We start from the raw sequence: 17915 nt of genomic DNA, 5'->3' as shown, positions 1-17915 counted from the left end.
TATGCTCCAGAGCTGCCTCCAATCCCAGCAGATGCTGCCACCTTCAATTCCAGGTGAAGATTTTGCTGCCGTTGGTCTTTGTGTGATTGGGTTAATTCGAAAGCCTTGTCTTCAAGCTCTTCCTTTTATTAATACTTGTTCAGTTCTATTTTCTATGCATTTTGTATCTCTCTAAGTGTGTCTTTCATTTCCATAAGTTGTGATTATTTTTTATTTATAATATCCATTTTTTCTGGAGCATTTTTCATCCATATCCTGTATTGTCTTTAAAATTTTCTTTAAGTTGGTTATCACCTTTCTCTGGTATCTCCTTGAATAGCTTAGTAATCAACCTTCTGGGCTGGGTGCGGTGGCTCATGCCTATAATCCCAGCACTGTGGGATGCCAAAGCAGGTGGATCACCTGAGGTCAGGCATTCAAGACCAGCCTCGCCAATATGGCAAAACCCCTCCTCTACTAAAAATACAAAAAGTAGTGAGACATGGTGGCACATGCCTGTAATTCCAGCAACTGGGGAGGCTGAAGCAGGAGAATCACTTGAACCTGGGAGATGGAGGTGGCAGTGAGTCAAGAGCGTGCCATTGCACTCCAGCCTGGGCGACAGAGCAAGACTCCATCTCAAAAATAATACTAATAATAATCAACCTTCTGAATTCTGTTTGTCCCTTTGGAATAAACAGTCATTTCCAAGCTCCCTGTACATCTGCACAGGCTGGCAACCCAGCTCTGGCCCTTCTCCCAGAAACAGGCACCCACTTGAAACTCCTCTTTTGTAAGGCCCCCTATTTGACAAAGACAAAGAAAAAATAATCAAAAATATGAACAAAGCCTCCTAGAAATTTGGGATTATCTTAAATGACCAAAACTAAAAATAATTGGTGTTCCTGAGGAAGAAGAGGAATCTAAAAGTTTGGAAAACACATTTGAGGGAATAATTGAGAAAAACTTCCCTGGCCTTACCACAGATCTAGACATCAACACCTGGGAAATTCATCACAAAAAGATCATCATCCAGACACATAGTCATCACGTTATCTAAAATCAAGACAAAGGAAAGAATCTTATGAGCTGTGAGGCAAAAGCATCAGGTAACCTAGAAAGGAAACCCTAACAGACTAACAGCAGATTTCTCAGCAGAAACCCTACAAAACAGAAGGGATTGGGATTCTATCTTTAGCCATTTCAAACAAAATAATGGTCAGTCAAGAATTTTGTATACAGCAAAACTAAGCTTCATAAGTGAAGGAGAAATAAAGTCTTTTTCAGACAAACAAATGCTGACAGAATTCACCACAACTAAGCCAGCACTACAAGAAATGATAAAAGGAGGCCGGGCGCGGTGGCTCAAGCCTGTAATCCCAGCACTTTGGGAGGCCGAGACGGGCGGATCACGAGGTCAGGAGATCGAGACCATCCTGGCTAATACGGTGAAACCCCGTCTCTACTAAAAAATACAAAAAACTAGCCGGGCGACGAGGCGGGCGCCTGTAGTCCCAGCTACTCGGGAGGCTGAGACAGGAGAATGGCGTGAACCCGGGAGGTGGAGCTTGCAGTGAGCTGAGAGCTGGCCACTGCACTCCAGCCTGGGCGGCAGAGCAAGACTCCGTCTCAAAAAAAAAAAAAAAAAAAAAAAAAAAATGATAAAAGGAGTTCTAAATCTTGAAAGAAAACTTCAAAATACACCAAAATAGAGCCTCCTTAAATCTCACACAGCCTATAAAACAATAACACAATTTTTAAAAAAGGTATTTAGGCAACAGCTAGCACAACAAGTAAAACAGCACCTCACATCTCAATACTAACATTGACTGTAAATGGCCTAAATGCTCCACTTAAAGGATACAGAATGGCAGAGTCGATTAAAATCCACCAACCAAGTATCTGCTATCTCTAAGAGACTCACCTAATGCATAAGGACTCACATAAAAAGGGTGGAAAAAGATATTCCAAGCAAATGGAAATCAAAAGTGAGCTAGAGTAACTATTCTTATAAAAGACAAAACAGACCTTAAAACAACAACAGTTTAAAAAGATCAAGAGGGACATTATGTCATAATAAAAAGATCAGTCCAACAGGAAAATATCACAATCCTAAATATATGCACCTAACACAAGAGCTCCCAAATGTGTAAACCAATTATTACTACACCTAAGAAATGAGATAGATGGCAACACAGTAATAGCAGGAGACTTCAGTACTCCACTGACAGCACTAGACAGGTCATCAAGACAGAATGTCAACAAAGAAACAACGGACTTAAACTATACCCAGAGCAAATAAACTTAACAGATATTTACAACATTCCACCCAACAACTGCAAAATATACATTCTTGTCATCAGCACATGGAACATTCTCCAAGATAGATCATTTGATAGGCCACAAAACAAGTTTCAATAAATTTAAGAAAATCAAAAATATATCAAGTACGCTCTCAGACCACAGTGGAATAAAATTAGAAATTAACTCTGAAAGGAACCCTCAAAACTATACAAATACATGGAAATTAAGTCATCTACTCCTCAATGATATTTGGTCAACAATGAAATCAAGATGGAAATTTAAAAATTCTTTGAACTGAACAATAATAGTGACACAACTTATCAAAAGCTCAGTGACACAGCAAAAGTGGTGCTAAGAGGAAAGTTCATAGCATTAAATGCCTACATAAAAAAAACAAACAAACAAAAAAAACCTTTAAGGTTACACCTCAAGGAACTAGAGAAACAAGAATAAACTAAACCTAAATCAGCAGAGGAAAAGAAATAACCAAGATCAGAGCAGAACTAAATGAAATTGAAGCCAACACACACACACACACACACACACACACACACAAACACACACAAAAGATAAATGAAACAAAAAGCTGGTTCTTTGAAAAGATAAACAAAATTGATAGACCATTAGTGAGATTAACCAAGAAAAGAGAAGAGATCCAAATAAATTCAATTAGAAAAGACATGCGAGATATTAAAACTGATACCACAGAAATACAAAAGATCATTCACACACACAAACTAGAAAATCTAGAGGAGATGGATAAATTCCTGGAAATATGCAATCCTCCTATATTACATCAGGAAGAAATAGAAACTCTGAACAGATGATAACAAGTAGCAAGATTGAAACAGTAATTTTTTAAAATGCCAACAACAACAACAGAAAAGTCCAGAACCAGACAGATTCACAGTTGAATTCTATCAGGCTTTCAAAGCATTGATCCCAATCTTACTGAAACTATTCCAAAAGACAGAGAAAGGGGGAATGCTCCCTATATCGTTTTATGAAGCCAGCATCACCTCAATACCAAAACCAGGAAAGGACATAACAAAAAAAGAAAACTACAGACCAATATCCCTGATGAATACGGATGCAAAAATCCTCAAGAAAATACTAGTTAATGGAATCAACAGCATATCAAAAAGATAATCCACCATGATCAAGTGGGTTTTATAGCAGGGATGCAGGGATGGTTTAATGTATACAAGTCAATAAATGTGATACATCACACAAACAGCATTAAAAACAAAAATCACATAATCATCTCAGCCACAGAAACAGCATTTGACAAGATCCAGCATCGCTTTATGATTAAAAACCTCAACAAAATCAGCATAAAAGGGACATACCTCAAGGCAATAAAAGACATCTATGACAAACCCACAGCCAACATTATACTGATTGGGGAAAAGTTGAAAGCATTCCCCCTGATAACTAGAACAAGACAAGGACGCCCACTTTCACCACATTTATTGGATATAGTACTGGAAGTCCTAGCCAGCACAATCAGACAAGAGAAAGAAATAAAGGACATCCAAATCAGTAAAAAGGAAGTCAAGGCCGGGCGCGGTGGCTCAAGCCTGTAATCCCAGCACTTTGGGAGGCCGAGACGGGCGGATCACGAGGTCAGGAGATCGAGACTATCCTGGCTAACACGGTGAAACCCCGTCTCTACTAAAATATACAAAAAATTAGCCGGGCGAGATGGCGGGCGCCTGTAGTCCCAGCTACTCGGGAGGCTGAGGCGAGAGAATGGCGTAAACCCGGGAGGCGGAGCTTGCAGTGAGCTGAGATCCGGCCACTGCACTCCAGCCTGGGCGACAGAGCGAGACTCCGTCTCAAAAAAAAAAAAAAAGGAAGTCAAACTGTTGCTGTTTGCTGATATGATCATATATCTAGAAAACCCTAACGCCTAATCCAAAAAGTCCTAGAACTGGTAAATCAATTTAGCAAAGTTTCAGGATACAAAATTATTGTACACAAATCCAGTAGCCCTGCTGTACACCAACAACGACTAAGCTGAGAATCAAATCAACCCCTTCTACAACAGCTGTAAAAAATAAAATAAAATACTTAGTAATATACCTAACCAAAGACATGAAAGATCTCTACAAGGAAAACAAAACACTGCTGAAAGAAATCACAGATGACACAAACAAATGGAAACACATCTCGCACTCATGGATGGGTAGAATCAATATTGTGAAAATGACCATACTGCCAAAAGCAATCTACAAATTTAATGTAATTCCCATCAAAATACCTATTCACAGAACTAGAATAAAACAACCCTAAAATTAGTATGGAATCAAAAAAGAACCCACATAGCCAAAGCAAGACTAAGCAAAAAGAACAAATCTTGAGGTGTCACATTACCTGACTTTGAACTATACTGCAAGGCTATAGTTACCAAAACAGCATGGTACTGGTATAAAAACAGGCATGTAGACCAATGTAATAGAATAGGGAAGCCAGAAATAAAGCAAAATACAGCCAACTGTCTTCAACAAAGCAAACAAAAACATAAAGTAGAAAAGGACACCCTATTCAACAAAAAATGCTGGGATAATTGGCAAGCCACATGTAGAAGAATAAAGCTGGATCCTCAACTCTCACCTTCTACACAAATCAACTCAAGATGGATCAGAGATTTAAATCTGAGATATGAAACCATAAAAATTGTAGAAGATAACATCGGAAAAACCCTTCAAGACATTGGTGTAGGAAAAGAGTTCATAATCAAGAACCCAAAAGCAAATGCAATGTAAACAAATATAAATAGATGGGACCTAATTAAACCAAAAAGCTTCTGCACAGCAAAAGAAACAATCAGCAGAGTAAATGGACAACCCACAGAGTGTGAGAGAATATTCACAAACTATGCATCCAACAAAGGACTAATATCCAGAATCTGCAAGGAACTCAAGCAAATCAGCAAGGAAAAAAACAAACAATCCCATCAAAAAGTGGGCAAAGGACATGAACAGGCAATTCTCAAAAGAAGATATATAAATGGCCAACAAACATATTTTAAAAACTGCTCCACATCACTAATTATCAGAGAAATGTAAATCAAAACCACAATGCAATAATACCACCTTACTCCTGCAAGAATGGCCATAACTTAAAAATCAAAAAATAATATGTGTTGGCATAGATGTGGTGAAAAGGGAACACTTACACTGCTGGTGGGGATGTAAACTGGTACAATCACTATGGAAAACACTATGAAGACTCCTTAAAGAACTAAAAGTAGAACAACAATTTGATCCCACTACTGGGGTATCTAACCAGAGGAAAAGAAGTCATTGTATGAAAAAGACACTTGCACAACCATGTTTATAGCAGCACAATTCACAACTGCAAAAATATGGAACCAGCCTAAATGACCATCAACAAATGGGTGGACAAAGAAAATGTGGTATGTATACACACACACACACCATGGAATACTACTCAGCCATAAAAAGGAATGAAACAATGGCATTCACAGCAACCTGGATAGAACTGGAGACCATTATTCTAAGTGAAGTAACTCAGGAATGGAAAACCAAAAAATCATATGTTCTCACTTATAAGTGGGGACTAAGCTATGAGGGCACAGAGGCATAAGAATGATGTAATCGACTTTAGGGACTCAGAAGGGAAGGGTAGGAGTGGGGTGAGAGATAAAAGACCACGCACTGAGTATAGTGTACACTGCTCAGGTGATGGGTGCACTAAAATCTCAGAAATCACCACTAAAGAACTTTTCCATGCAACCAAACACCACCTGTTCCCCCAAAACTATTGAAATAAAAGTACAAATAAAGATGCATCAAATATGTAAATGTAAAAAATAAAACTATAAAATATCTGAAAGAAAACAGGAGAAAATCTTTGTGACCTGGGCAAAGGTTTCTTAGATACGACACGAAAGGCACTATTCATAAATAGAGATTTATATGAAATCATATTGTGTGTCCACTTCTTTGTCTCCTTCATATAACTATTTTGAGTGACATCAATGTTGTTGCTTTTTATCAATAGTCCATTCCTGTTTATTACTGAGCAGTATTTCATTACATTTCCTTTTTATAAATGGAAAAGCTGATACATCGGACTTCATCAAAATTCAAGAACCTGTTCTGAAGAGACAAGCTACAGATGGAGAGAAAATATCATAAAGTATTTATCTGATGCTGTACTTGTATAGAGAACTTCTGGAGAACTCTCAAAACATACAAACCAATAGGAAAAAATGGGCAAAAGATTTGAACACTTCACCAAAGATTATATATATGGATGACAAATATATGCATGAAAAGATGTTTAACATTATTAGCCATTAGGAAAATGCAAATGAAAACCACAATGAGATACCTACACATCTATTAAAATAGCTCAAATGTAGAAGATTTTAACCATGCCAAATGCTGATGAACTGGAACTCTTCTATACTGCTGGTAGGAAGGTAAAATGATACAACCACTGTGGAAAACAGTAAGTTAAGGTTAGAGGTCTTTTAGAATTTGTCTAGCGGGCTTGGAGAGCCCCAAAAAAGAAAAAAAAAAAAATTAAGGAAAACAGTAAGTTAAATATACATCTACCACATGACCTAGCCATTTCATTCCTACATATTCACCCAAGAGGAAAAAATACACAGTCTGCACAAAGACTTGTACATAAATGTCCAAGCAGATTGTGATAGTCAAAAACGAGGAACAACTCAAATGCTCAATCAACAGATGAACAGATAAACAAGAGTGGCATATCCATGCAATGAAATCCTGCTCAGTAATAAAAAGGAATGAACTGTTGGTAAAAAGCAACAACATGGATGTCATTCAAAATAGTTACCTGAAGGAGACAAAGTGCACATACAGTATGATTCCATATAAATCTCTCAAAATGCAAACAAATCTATGGTGACAAAAAGCATATCAGTTGTTGCCTGGGGATGGGAGTGGTGTGGGAAGAGAGAGGGATTATAAAAGGCACAAAGAAACTTTTGTAAATGATAGAGATTATCCATTATCTTGATTGTGGTGAAGATTTCACAGGATATATATATAGATGTCAAAATGTATCAAATTGTACACTTCCCTGGCATATACATATGCCAAATGTATCAAATTGTATATTTTAGATATGTGGAGTTTACTATATGTCAATTACATCTCAATAAAATTGCTTTAAAACAAAGCATAACTAACATCCCAAATCAGGATATTTATTAGACTGTCTAAACCAAGCTTGTCCAACCTGCAGCCCACAGGCCACATACAGCCCAGGACAGCTTTGAATGTAGCCCAACACAAATTCGTAAACTTTGTTAAAACATTATGACGTGTGTGTGTGTGTGTGTGTGTTTTAAGCTTAACAGCTATCGTCAGTGTTAGTGTATTTTATGTGTGGCCCAAGATGTTTCTTCTTCTTCCAATGTGGCTCAGGAAGCCAAAAGATTGGACACCCCTGGAAACAAAGTAAAATACAATATATAGAGAAGTTGCCAGGAGGTTAAAGATAGTCACTTTGAGAATTTTTGTTATACCTACTTCAGCTGCTTGCTTTATTAACTTGCCTTCATTCTCAGGAGGAACCGCGGAGGGGAAAGCGCCGCGGGCGACAAACGGCAGAGGCGCGCGGGGCGGCGACAGTGGTGCGGACGCAGTGATGCGTCCGAGGACAGAGTGGGGCGAAACGGGGCGCTTAGAGGCCCGGGAATCTGTGGGTCTTTTAGGGGGAGGGGGGCGAAGGTTATTCGTTTTGGGGAAGGTCATGGAAACAGCAAAGGCTCAGAGGTGGTGCCGAAACTGGCTGGAGAAGCTGAACGGTTTGGAACAGAGGCGTGACATGGAGGGGTAAATGGAGACCAGATGAGGAAGCCTTGGGAGGCACAATCAGGAATTAAAATCTTGAACAATTATTTTGTTTTAAAAAAATATAGCAAATGAAATCTACACATACGTGATAGATAACATACAAAAAAGTACATGGAATACACATGTTGCCATCTTGCCAATGTACTTTAATGTAGCATTTTCTCCTTGTTTGGACTAATACCTGGGATTCTTTGTCCTACTCCAAGAAAACTAAGGAACGGGACACAGGGTGAGGTGGGAGTGAAAAGTTTAATAAGCAAAAGAAGAAAGCTCTCCACAGTGAGCTGGGTATGAAAGTGGATTGCCCTGTGACAGCTGAATTCAAAAGTTTTTCCAAGAAAACCTCTTATCTCTGTAGTAGTTTGAGTAACTTATCAGTAAAGCTGTCTTATCTTACGCAGCTGTGGGTATGTATCTATGCAAGCACAAAGCACCGCCTTTTTTGTTTGCATAACTGTGAGTTTGTTTTAGGTAAGCACCTCTCCTGCCTGTGCAAGTTCCCACCATGTATATGCCTGAAAAGGGGAGGAAACTTTCCTGGGAGCTCGCTAATTGTAAAAGAACAAAGGGCTTCTATGCTGGACCCTGTGTGCTTGTCTGTGTGCAGGTACAGCCTGAGTTTTTTACCAGATTGTTTTATTTTTGCCTGTTGCTGTGACTTTTCAGGCAGGCCGCTTCTGCAGTGAGTCTTCTGCACTGACTTTCTCTTTCCTTCTCCATCACACATCCTTAGGAAACATAATATAATTACTATCCGTGACAAAACCATCCTACTTAAGAAATGGAGCATTCCCAGTATAGATGCTCCCACCTATGGTTTCCTTCCTTATCCCTTCTCCCTCTGCACGCCCAACTTCTATCCTGACCTTTGTGTCTGTCATACCCTCACTTTTTTTTTTTTTCCGTACACAAATAACTGTATTGCCGTAAGTTCAGAATACTCAAAAATAGTTTCCAAATTTGGAGAAATCAGAGAGAAACAAATATGATCTAAATTTTGTTCATAGGAGTATACACAATTGTGAAAAGCTGTCAATAGCTCATACCCTTTTTAAAATAGGTTTTTTAAATCGTTTCTTTGTATCCCTAATACATCACTTCGCTTTGCTTCTCTGTAACTTTATAAAAATGGTGCTATGGTCTGGGTGTTTGTGACTCCATAAATTCATGTGCTAGAATCCTAACCCCCAAAGTGATAGTATCAGGAGATGGGCCCTTTGGTCATGAGTGGGATTCATAAGAACCCTTATAAAGGAGGTCCTGCAGAGCCACCTAGCCACTTCCACCATGTGAGAACACAGCAGTTGCCATCCATCTAATAACTGAGACCAGTCCCTCACAAGACAGGAATCTGCTGGCGCCTTGATCTTGGACTTTCCAGCCTCCAGAACTGTGAGAAATAAATTGTTGTTTATGAGCCACCCAGCCTATGGTATTTTGTTATAGCAGCCCAAATGGACTAAGACAAATGGTATCATGCTGTTAAGTTCTCTTCTGCAATTTTCTTCTTTCAAAGTTGTTTCTGTAATACATACACAGTGCTGTATAGTCCTGTAATTCATTTTCACTACAGTAAAATATTCCACTATGTGGCTATACCACAATTTATTGATCCGGTGATAAAGCCACTTGGTGGTTTGTTGGTTCTTTTTTTTTTTTTTTTTCCAATGTGGGGTTGGAAACAATTGAAAAGGACCCAATTTGTGTCCTGGTGTACGCATGCAGACATCCCACAAGATGTAATACCTAGTAGTATATGCAAATATCCAACTTTACAATAAAACACTAGAACTGTTTCCCCAACTGGTGGCCCCAATTTCACTTCTACCAGCAATGAGTAAGAATTGTTAATTTACATCCTCACCAACACTTAGTATTGTCACACTTCTTGATTCTTCCAGGTGGGTGAATGTAAGATAGTATTTCACCAGAGTTTCAATTTGCATTTCCCTGATCACTAATAAAGTTGAGACCTTAACATATATTTATCATATTCCCTCTTTTTAAAAGTGCCCGTTCATGTCCTTTGCCCATTTGTCTTCAGCGTTCTGTTCTTTTTGATTTGTAGGAGCTCTTTGTATAATCTTGATACTCATCTTTAGTCAATTATACTTGTTTACACACATTTTCTTGCCGTTCATGGCTTGTCTTTTCACTTTCTTCATGACATCTTTTGACAAATAGAATTCATGTATTTTCTTTTGTGGTCAGCTCCCTATCTTTTCATGAAGTCTTTCTTGCCCCGAATTCAGAAAATGTTTTCATATTCTTATACATACATACATATATATATACACACACACACATATATATACACACATATATACACACACACACACATATATATATATATATACATATATATATATAATTTTTTTTTTTTTTTGAGATGGAGTCTCGCTCTGTCACCCAGACTGGAGTGCAGTGGTGCTATCTCAGCTCACTGCAAGCTCCACCTCCCAGGTTCACGCCATTCTCCTGCCTCAGCCTCCCAAATGGCTGGGATTACAGGCACCCACCACCATGCCCAGCTAATTTGTGTGTGTGTGTGTGTATTTTTGTATTTTTAGTTGAGATGGCATTTTGCCTGGAATTACAGGAAATCAATAAATCAGCTTGGCAATTTTGGCATCTTTACAAAAATTGTTTCCTTCAGTTAATTATGTATTCTATGTATTTGTTAGGTTTTAAAATATTTCAATGAATTCTTCTAATATTCTTCATAAATATCTAATCTTAGTATATTACATTTTTCCCTCTACTCATTTGGAAGTTTACACTGTTTTCTTTTACTTATTGCCCTTGAAATTTTAACATGTATGCTTCAGTCTAAAATTAATATCCTAAATAATCCTCTGAAACAATGTACGGACCTTGGAACACTTTCACTCTAATCTTTCCTGCCCATGCTGTTTTAGTCTGCCCCTTTTTTATCCCCAATTCACATTATTATTACCATTGTTATATTATGCATTCATTTAGATTTGCCTATATGTTTGCCACCACCTTTGCTCATCATTCCTTCTTGCATCACAAACCTTCTGTCTGAGGTCACCTTTCTTCCCAAAATACAGATGGGCCTTGAAGGTCCTGTAGTGAAGGTCTGTTGGTCATTAACTCCGGTTCTCATGGTGCTGAGATGAGGACCTCAGTGCTTCCTGTGACAACATGTGGGGGAGCTGACATGGAGAAGCAGAAGGAGTTCTAATTCTGGAAGGGCCTGTTAAATTAAGCTTAGCCTAAACCTCCTCCTTACGTATTTTAAATTCAGCCTAAAGGTTTCTCTGTACAGAGTGAAATGTAACTTAACTGGATGTGTAAACAGACTAGAATCTACTCTTGTGCCAACCACCAAGTTTTAGCCAACTGTTCAAATCATGTTCAAATAAGGCATAAGCCAAGCTGTAACCCACCCAGCTGTTGCTGACCTCACTTGTTTCTGTATATCAGTTTCCTTTTCCTGTCCGTAAATCATCTTCAACCATGCAGTATCACTGGAGTGTCTCTGAATCTCCTGTGATTCGACAGGTTGCCTGATTCATAAATTGTTCTTTGCTCATTTAAAGTCTGTTACATTTAATTTATCTTTCTTTTAACAGGCCCAAAGGGAGACCCAGGTGCCTCTCTGGCGGTGGGGGGTGAGAGTCCTCAGTGGCAGAGAGTGTTGGAATGAAAGAACTTTGCCTGCACACTGTCTCTATGGAGACCACATTTGCAAAGGCCCCCAGCACAAGAGCTAGAACTACACAGAGCTGGAGGGAGTCCATGGACTGTCCCACGACACACTAGAATCTGTCACTTCTGTCCCTTCTCCCTGCTCCCAACTGCAGAGGGAGGAAGAGGTGGTGTCTTTGAGGTGGACATAGTAGCTCCTGCCATCCTTCTATTCCAGGGTACTGCAGTGGGAGGGAGGGTGCCCAAAGGAGCAAACCGTGCTCCCCACCTCCAGGCGCTTAGCTGTGCATCTCACCTGCCACTAATAGGATATGGAATCAAAAGCTTAACATTAATTAAGTATGACTTTTGTTTTGAATTTCTACTTTTTACTATGGACATTTTCACATACATATGAAAGTGAGAAAGAAGTATTTTGTTTGAGAAATACAAGCCTCCTTTAAATTATCAGACTCAGAGAGACATTGGAATGAGAAGCAGTCATGTCCCACTGCCCCCTTAAGCTTAGTAATGATTTCAAAGCTGCTTGCTATGCAGGATCCAGACTGAGAACCACACAGCTTGCCACCCTCTGGAGTATACCCATGGCGTCTCCATTGTTGTTGTTGTTGTGTTGTTGTTGTTGTTTTGGTTGGGGGGGATATTCATCCCTTCAAGCATTTATCCTTTGTGTTACAAACAATCCAATTATATTCTTTTAGTTATTTTTAAATGGACAATTAAATTATTGACTATAGTCTCCCTACTGTGATATCAATACTAGGTCTTATTCATTCTATTTTTTTATATGCATTAACAATCCCCCCCCTCCCTCCTACCTTCCTACTACCCTTCCCAGCATCTGGTAACCATCCTTCTACTCTCTATCTCCATGAGTTAAATTGTTTTGATTTTTACATCCCACAAATAAATGAGAACATGTGATGTCTGTGCCCAGCTTATTTCGCTTAGCATAATGACCTCCAGTTCCATCCATGTTGTTGCCAATGAAAGGATCTCATTCTTTCTTGTGGCTGAATATTACTCCCTTGTGTATATGTACCACATTTTCTTTATCCATTTGTCTGTTGATAGACACTTACTTTGCTTCTGAATCTTGGCTATTGTGAACAGTGCTGCAGTAAACACAGGCATGCAGATATCTCTCTGATATACTGACGTCCTTTCTTTTGGGCATATACCTAGCAGTGAGATTGCTGGATCATACGTTGGCTCTATTTTTAGTTTTTAGAAACTGCCAAATTATTCTCTATAGTGGTTGTACTAATTTACATCCCCACCAACGTTGTACAGCAGTTCCCTTCTCTAGAAGGCTGTCAGATAGAAGGGGAGGCAGAGATATAGACCAAAGTAGGTGAATGTAAGCATTAGTCCCTCCTCTAGGCCCTGAGAGTTACACCCGTTCAGAAGCAGGGATTGTGAAAGAAGCTGCTGGAACAAAGAAGGGGACAGAGGGGGGTACCTCAAGATCCCTGACCACAAATTGTTTTTCCTAGGCTGTTAATTGATAATTGATTAATAATCATTATAATTGGGGCATTATAATTAGTAAATTATAATTTTATATTATAATTGTAAATTTATATATATAATTTACTAATTAAAATGCCCCAATTATAATCTGTGGCCAGTTGGAAGAAGAGTATGGGACTAGTTTGTGCTTGGGCCACAATTCCAGGCCTACTGGGAGAAATTGAAGAGGAGAGGCTGGACAAGAGCCGTAAATCACCAGGGGTTATGAAACCACCTTTGCAAATTTATGACAGTGAGAAAATTATGACAGTGAAAGAGATCTGATTCAACCAACATCCCTCTTGCTCTTGACCTCCAAACTGCCCTTGATCATTCCTGAGCTTAGGCCAAGCTAACTTTGGGAGACATGTATGTAAAAAGAAAAGTAGAGGTTCCTCTTCAAAGACTTTCCTCCCCGTCTAATTAGGAATCAATTGTAACTTCTCTTAGAAGCAAAATGTATTCAAAGACCTGTGCTAACATTCTTAAATATCTGCTAGCCGAAATAAGGAAATCAAAGTACTTTATGTTCCTAGCTCCCACAGTTTAGCCTAAATCTTTGCCCTGGCAGGCTTATACTGGTTCAAGCAAGCATTAGGTTATAGCCTGTTCCTCCTCCTTATTTCAAGGTGTTTTTACCTTTCTCAGCATTCCACAGGTTACTTCCTCCTTCCTTTGTTCTCCTCTGCCTTTGCCTCTTTTAAAAAGTTCTAAGTTGCTAGCCAATCAAGACAAATACAGAATGTGAGGTCCTGTTCCAGCCAGTGGAAACTGGACACAGCAGTAGGGTGAATGCATCAGGTTAAAATGACCCTGTCTCCTTTGTTCATGTACTTTCATGGCAAAACTGCTGGTGAGTGTACCCTTTCTGCAGAAAGTATAAAAATGGCCTTGCTGAGAAAATTGAATTTATCTTCAAGTGCCATTTCATTACGGTACTGGGGAACAAGCATTTCAAACATTTAGTTTATAGTTTAAATGATAATAGCCCTTCCCTAAAACTAACCCACCTTTGTAAAGCTAATGAAAGGCCACCAGGTTAGGAGGATGAGAGGAGCCTACATTCTGCTAAGGTGTAGAGGTAAACAATTACCAGCCATTATTCTGGAGGTCATAAGATTTGCCACTCCCCCAATTACTCCTGCAGGTAATATGGTGGTTGTAGAACCTAAGATTGACCATTTGAGATGTATTTTCAGGTTTTTGCATTTCTGACAACCAGTGGCTCCACCTGGACCTGCCAACCCCACCAACCAGCCATAGACCCAGAAGCAGACTCCCTGGCCTGCCAAACTATCCTTACAAAACCCTAACCTCCAACTTTTCAGGGAGATTGATTTGAGGAATAACTTCATTTCCCACATGGCATGGCTGGCCTCATGTTAATTAAACTCTATTGCAATGCTGTGGTCTCAGTGAATTGGTTTTGTCTGTGCAATGGGCAGGATGAACCCATGGGGCAGTTACCGTTACATTCATTCATTCCATAAATATATTCGAACACTCTGTGTCAGGCACTTTGCTCAGTACTGAGGGTGTAGGAATAAGTCTGCCCTCATGAAACATAGGGAGTAGAGCGAATGGGGAGAAAACGTTAAACAGTTCTTCAAATATATAATGATGAGTGTTGGTAGGTGCTGTAAGGGAAAAATAGAGGGAGTAGGGAGCTAAGCTGGGCATAGGGGATACCAGGTTTGGGGAGAAAGGTGTGAGGACTAAACTCTGATTTTTTTCTCTTGCCCAAATGCCTATCTAAGGGGTCTGGGGAGCCGTGCCCTACAAATCATGAATTCTCATCCGATGGCTTTTATTTAACCCTATGTATTGTGACTTACTTTCCAACCTAGCTCTGGTATAACGTTAGAAGGCAAGGAAGAAAATCAAAATATTTTACCCCAAAACATGTTTCTTTGCTATATTTTGAAATGGTCCTGCAAAGTTGTTCTTTGTGGGGGAAAATTTGCATCTGTAAAGAATCCCTATTAACATAGCTAGGTCTTTTTCTTCCAGACTCTCCCAGTCTCCTAAAGAGATTAACTAAAATCTGAATAGGAAACATTTGTCATCTATTGTCTCTAAGGGCAGCCACCATCAGACTTCAAAAGAACTTTGGTCTCCACAATCTTTATCTTAATCCGAACTTTCCCTTTCTATGAATTCCAGGTCTTTAGACAAACTCAACCAATTGTCAACCAGAAAATGTTTAAATTCACCTATAGCCTGGAAGCCCCCTGCCCCCCTCCTTCCTGCTTTGAGTTGTCCCACCTTTCTGGACCAAACAACCCATGTATATTTTTTTTTTTTTTTTTTTTTTGAGATGGATGGAGTCTTGCTCTGTCACCTAGGCTGAAGTGCAGTGGTGTGATCTCAGCTTACTGCAACTTCTGCCTCCTGGGTTCAAGTGATTCTTGTGCCTCAGCCTTCCGAGTAGCTGGGATCACAGGTGTGCACCACTATGCCCAGCTAATTTTTTTGTGTTTTTAGTAGAGATAGGGGTTTCACCACGTTGGCCATGCTGGTCTCAAACTCCTGACCTCAAGTGATCCACCCACCTCAGCCTCCCCAAGTGCTGGGATTACAGGCGTGGGCCTCCAAGCCCGGCCCCAAACCTATATATTTCTTCAATGTATTTGATTGGTGTCTCATACCTCTCTAAAATGTATAAAACCAAGCTGCACCCCAACCACCTTGCACACATGTTCTCAGGACCTCCTGAGGGCTGTCATGGGCCATGGTCACTCATATTTGGCTCAGAATAAATTTCTTCAAATATTTTAGAGTTCGACTCTTTTCATCAACAGGTGGGAATAAATGCTCCCCTGCCAGTGTCAGGGTCACCCTAGGCCATTGGCCCCCTGAGGTCACCAGCACTTTCCTGGATTTCTCTCACAAGTTCTCCCTCATTCTGGCTCTGGAAGAGAGATTTGCCCTGCCTCACCCCCAGACACTCACAGACACTGAGGCCCCTTCTTATTCTGGAGCAAGCACAAGCTCTTGACAAGCCCAGTAAAGTCCATTCCAGCTACCAAAAAGCAGTTATGTAAAAAGAGAAAGGAAATGCGCCATCCTCTTCCTGCTGCTCCCTCCCCAGAACAGGCCTCATCAGCCTCACCTTAGACTGTGGCAATAGCCTTGGGGTTTCAGGAAGATAACAGTTACAGCTACTCCTCTCTTAGGGGCTGAGTTGGGTCCTTCCAAAAAACCTGTGTTGAAGCTCCAGACACTTAGAATGTGACTGTATCTGTAGTCAAGGCATTTAAAGAGGTGATTAAGGTAAAAGGAGGTCATGTGTTTTGGCCCTAATCCAATATGTCTGGTGTCCTCATAAGACGAGAAGATTAAGACACAAACGCAGAGACCTGGGGAAGGTGGCTATCTGCAAGCCAAACAGAGAGGCCTCAGAAGAAACCAAATCCTTTGACACATTGATCTTGGACTTCTGGCCTCCAGAACAGTTAAGAAAATAAGTTTCTGTTGTTCAAGCCACCTGGTCTGTGGGTTTTGTTATGGCAGTGAGGACTAAACTCTGACGTTTTTCTTCTCTTGCTAAATTCCTATTTAAGGGGCCTGGGGAGTCACAACCTACAAACCATAAAATCTCAACAGAGGGGTTTTGCTTAACCTTATATAATGTGGCTCACTTTCCATACTGAGTCTGGCATAACATCACATGACAGATTAGAAGGAAATCAAATATTTCACCACCAAATATGTTTCTTTGCCATATTTTAAAATGGCCTGCAGAGCCATTCTTGTGGGGGGAAATTGCATTTGTAAAAAATCTCTGCTAACATAACTAGACCTTTCCCCCTTCCAGGCCCTCCCAAGCCTGAAGAAATTAATTGAGTCTAGCACCTTTTTGGGGTCTGAATAGAAAACATTTGCCATCTATTATCTCTAAGGGTGGCCACCCATGAGGCTTCATCTACATAATGAGAACCCTGGTCTCCACAACCTCTTATCTTGACCCAGACACTCCTTTCTATTGATTCCAGACCTTTAGATAATAACTTAACTCTTTTCACCAATAGCCAATCAGAAAGTCTTGGAGTCCCCCTATGACCTGTAACCCCCACCCCGACTGCCTCTTTGAATTGTGCCACCTTTGGAAACTGAACCAATGCATAAAACCTGGCTGCAGCCCAATCACCTTAGGCACATATTCTCAGGACCTCTTGGGACTGTGCCTTGGGCCTTGGTCACTCATATTTGGCTCTGAATAAACCTCTTTAAATATTTTACAGAGTTTGACTTTTTTCATCCACAGCAGCCCAAGCAAACGAACGTATCCTCCTTCCTCATTTCACCCAGGAAGGAAGTGAGGCTGGATGGGGACCGTGCACCATTGGCCTCAAGCTGCAAGATCTGCGCTGGTTCCAGGGGCTGGGACTAGGACCCAGATCTGATTCCAGTGCAGTGACCCATGTCCAGACCCATTCAACTTGCAAACCAAAAGTAAAATTCTAGGCCCCACAACCAACCGAATGGACCCCTCCTCTCAGCCAAAGACATTCCAAAGTTAACCTGAAAAACAGTTCAGACTGTGATGGAAAGTGGGGGTTGGATATGCCTTATTATGCT

At 40.1% G+C, this 17915-nt stretch overlaps 1 protein-coding gene and 1 pseudogene across 1 annotated transcript in view; one reads left to right on the top strand and one right to left on the bottom strand.

The window, feature by feature from the left end:
• Positions 1-10416, bottom strand: part of LOC117080652 (phospholipase A and acyltransferase 5-like) — a 30329-nt gene extending 19913 nt beyond the window's left edge. Inside the window, 1 exon segment of the mRNA XM_033205865.1 lies at positions 7821-10416. Within this exon segment, the coding sequence (XP_033061756.1) occupies positions 7821-8045 (225 nt within the window). The 5' untranslated portion in view covers positions 8046-10416.
• On the top strand, positions 6772-6820 carry LOC117081842 (annotated as a pseudogene).
• Positions 10417-17915: the final 7499 nt, after the last annotated feature.

The sequence above is a fragment of the Trachypithecus francoisi genome, unplaced genomic scaffold, assembly GCF_009764315.1.
Source record: "Trachypithecus francoisi isolate TF-2019V2 unplaced genomic scaffold, Tfra_2.0 Lachesis_group8, whole genome shotgun sequence".
NCBI classification, from domain to species: Eukaryota; Metazoa; Chordata; class Mammalia; order Primates; family Cercopithecidae; genus Trachypithecus; species Trachypithecus francoisi.
Note: the sequence above shows the minus strand (reverse complement) of the source record. Positions and strands in the feature narration are given on the sequence as shown.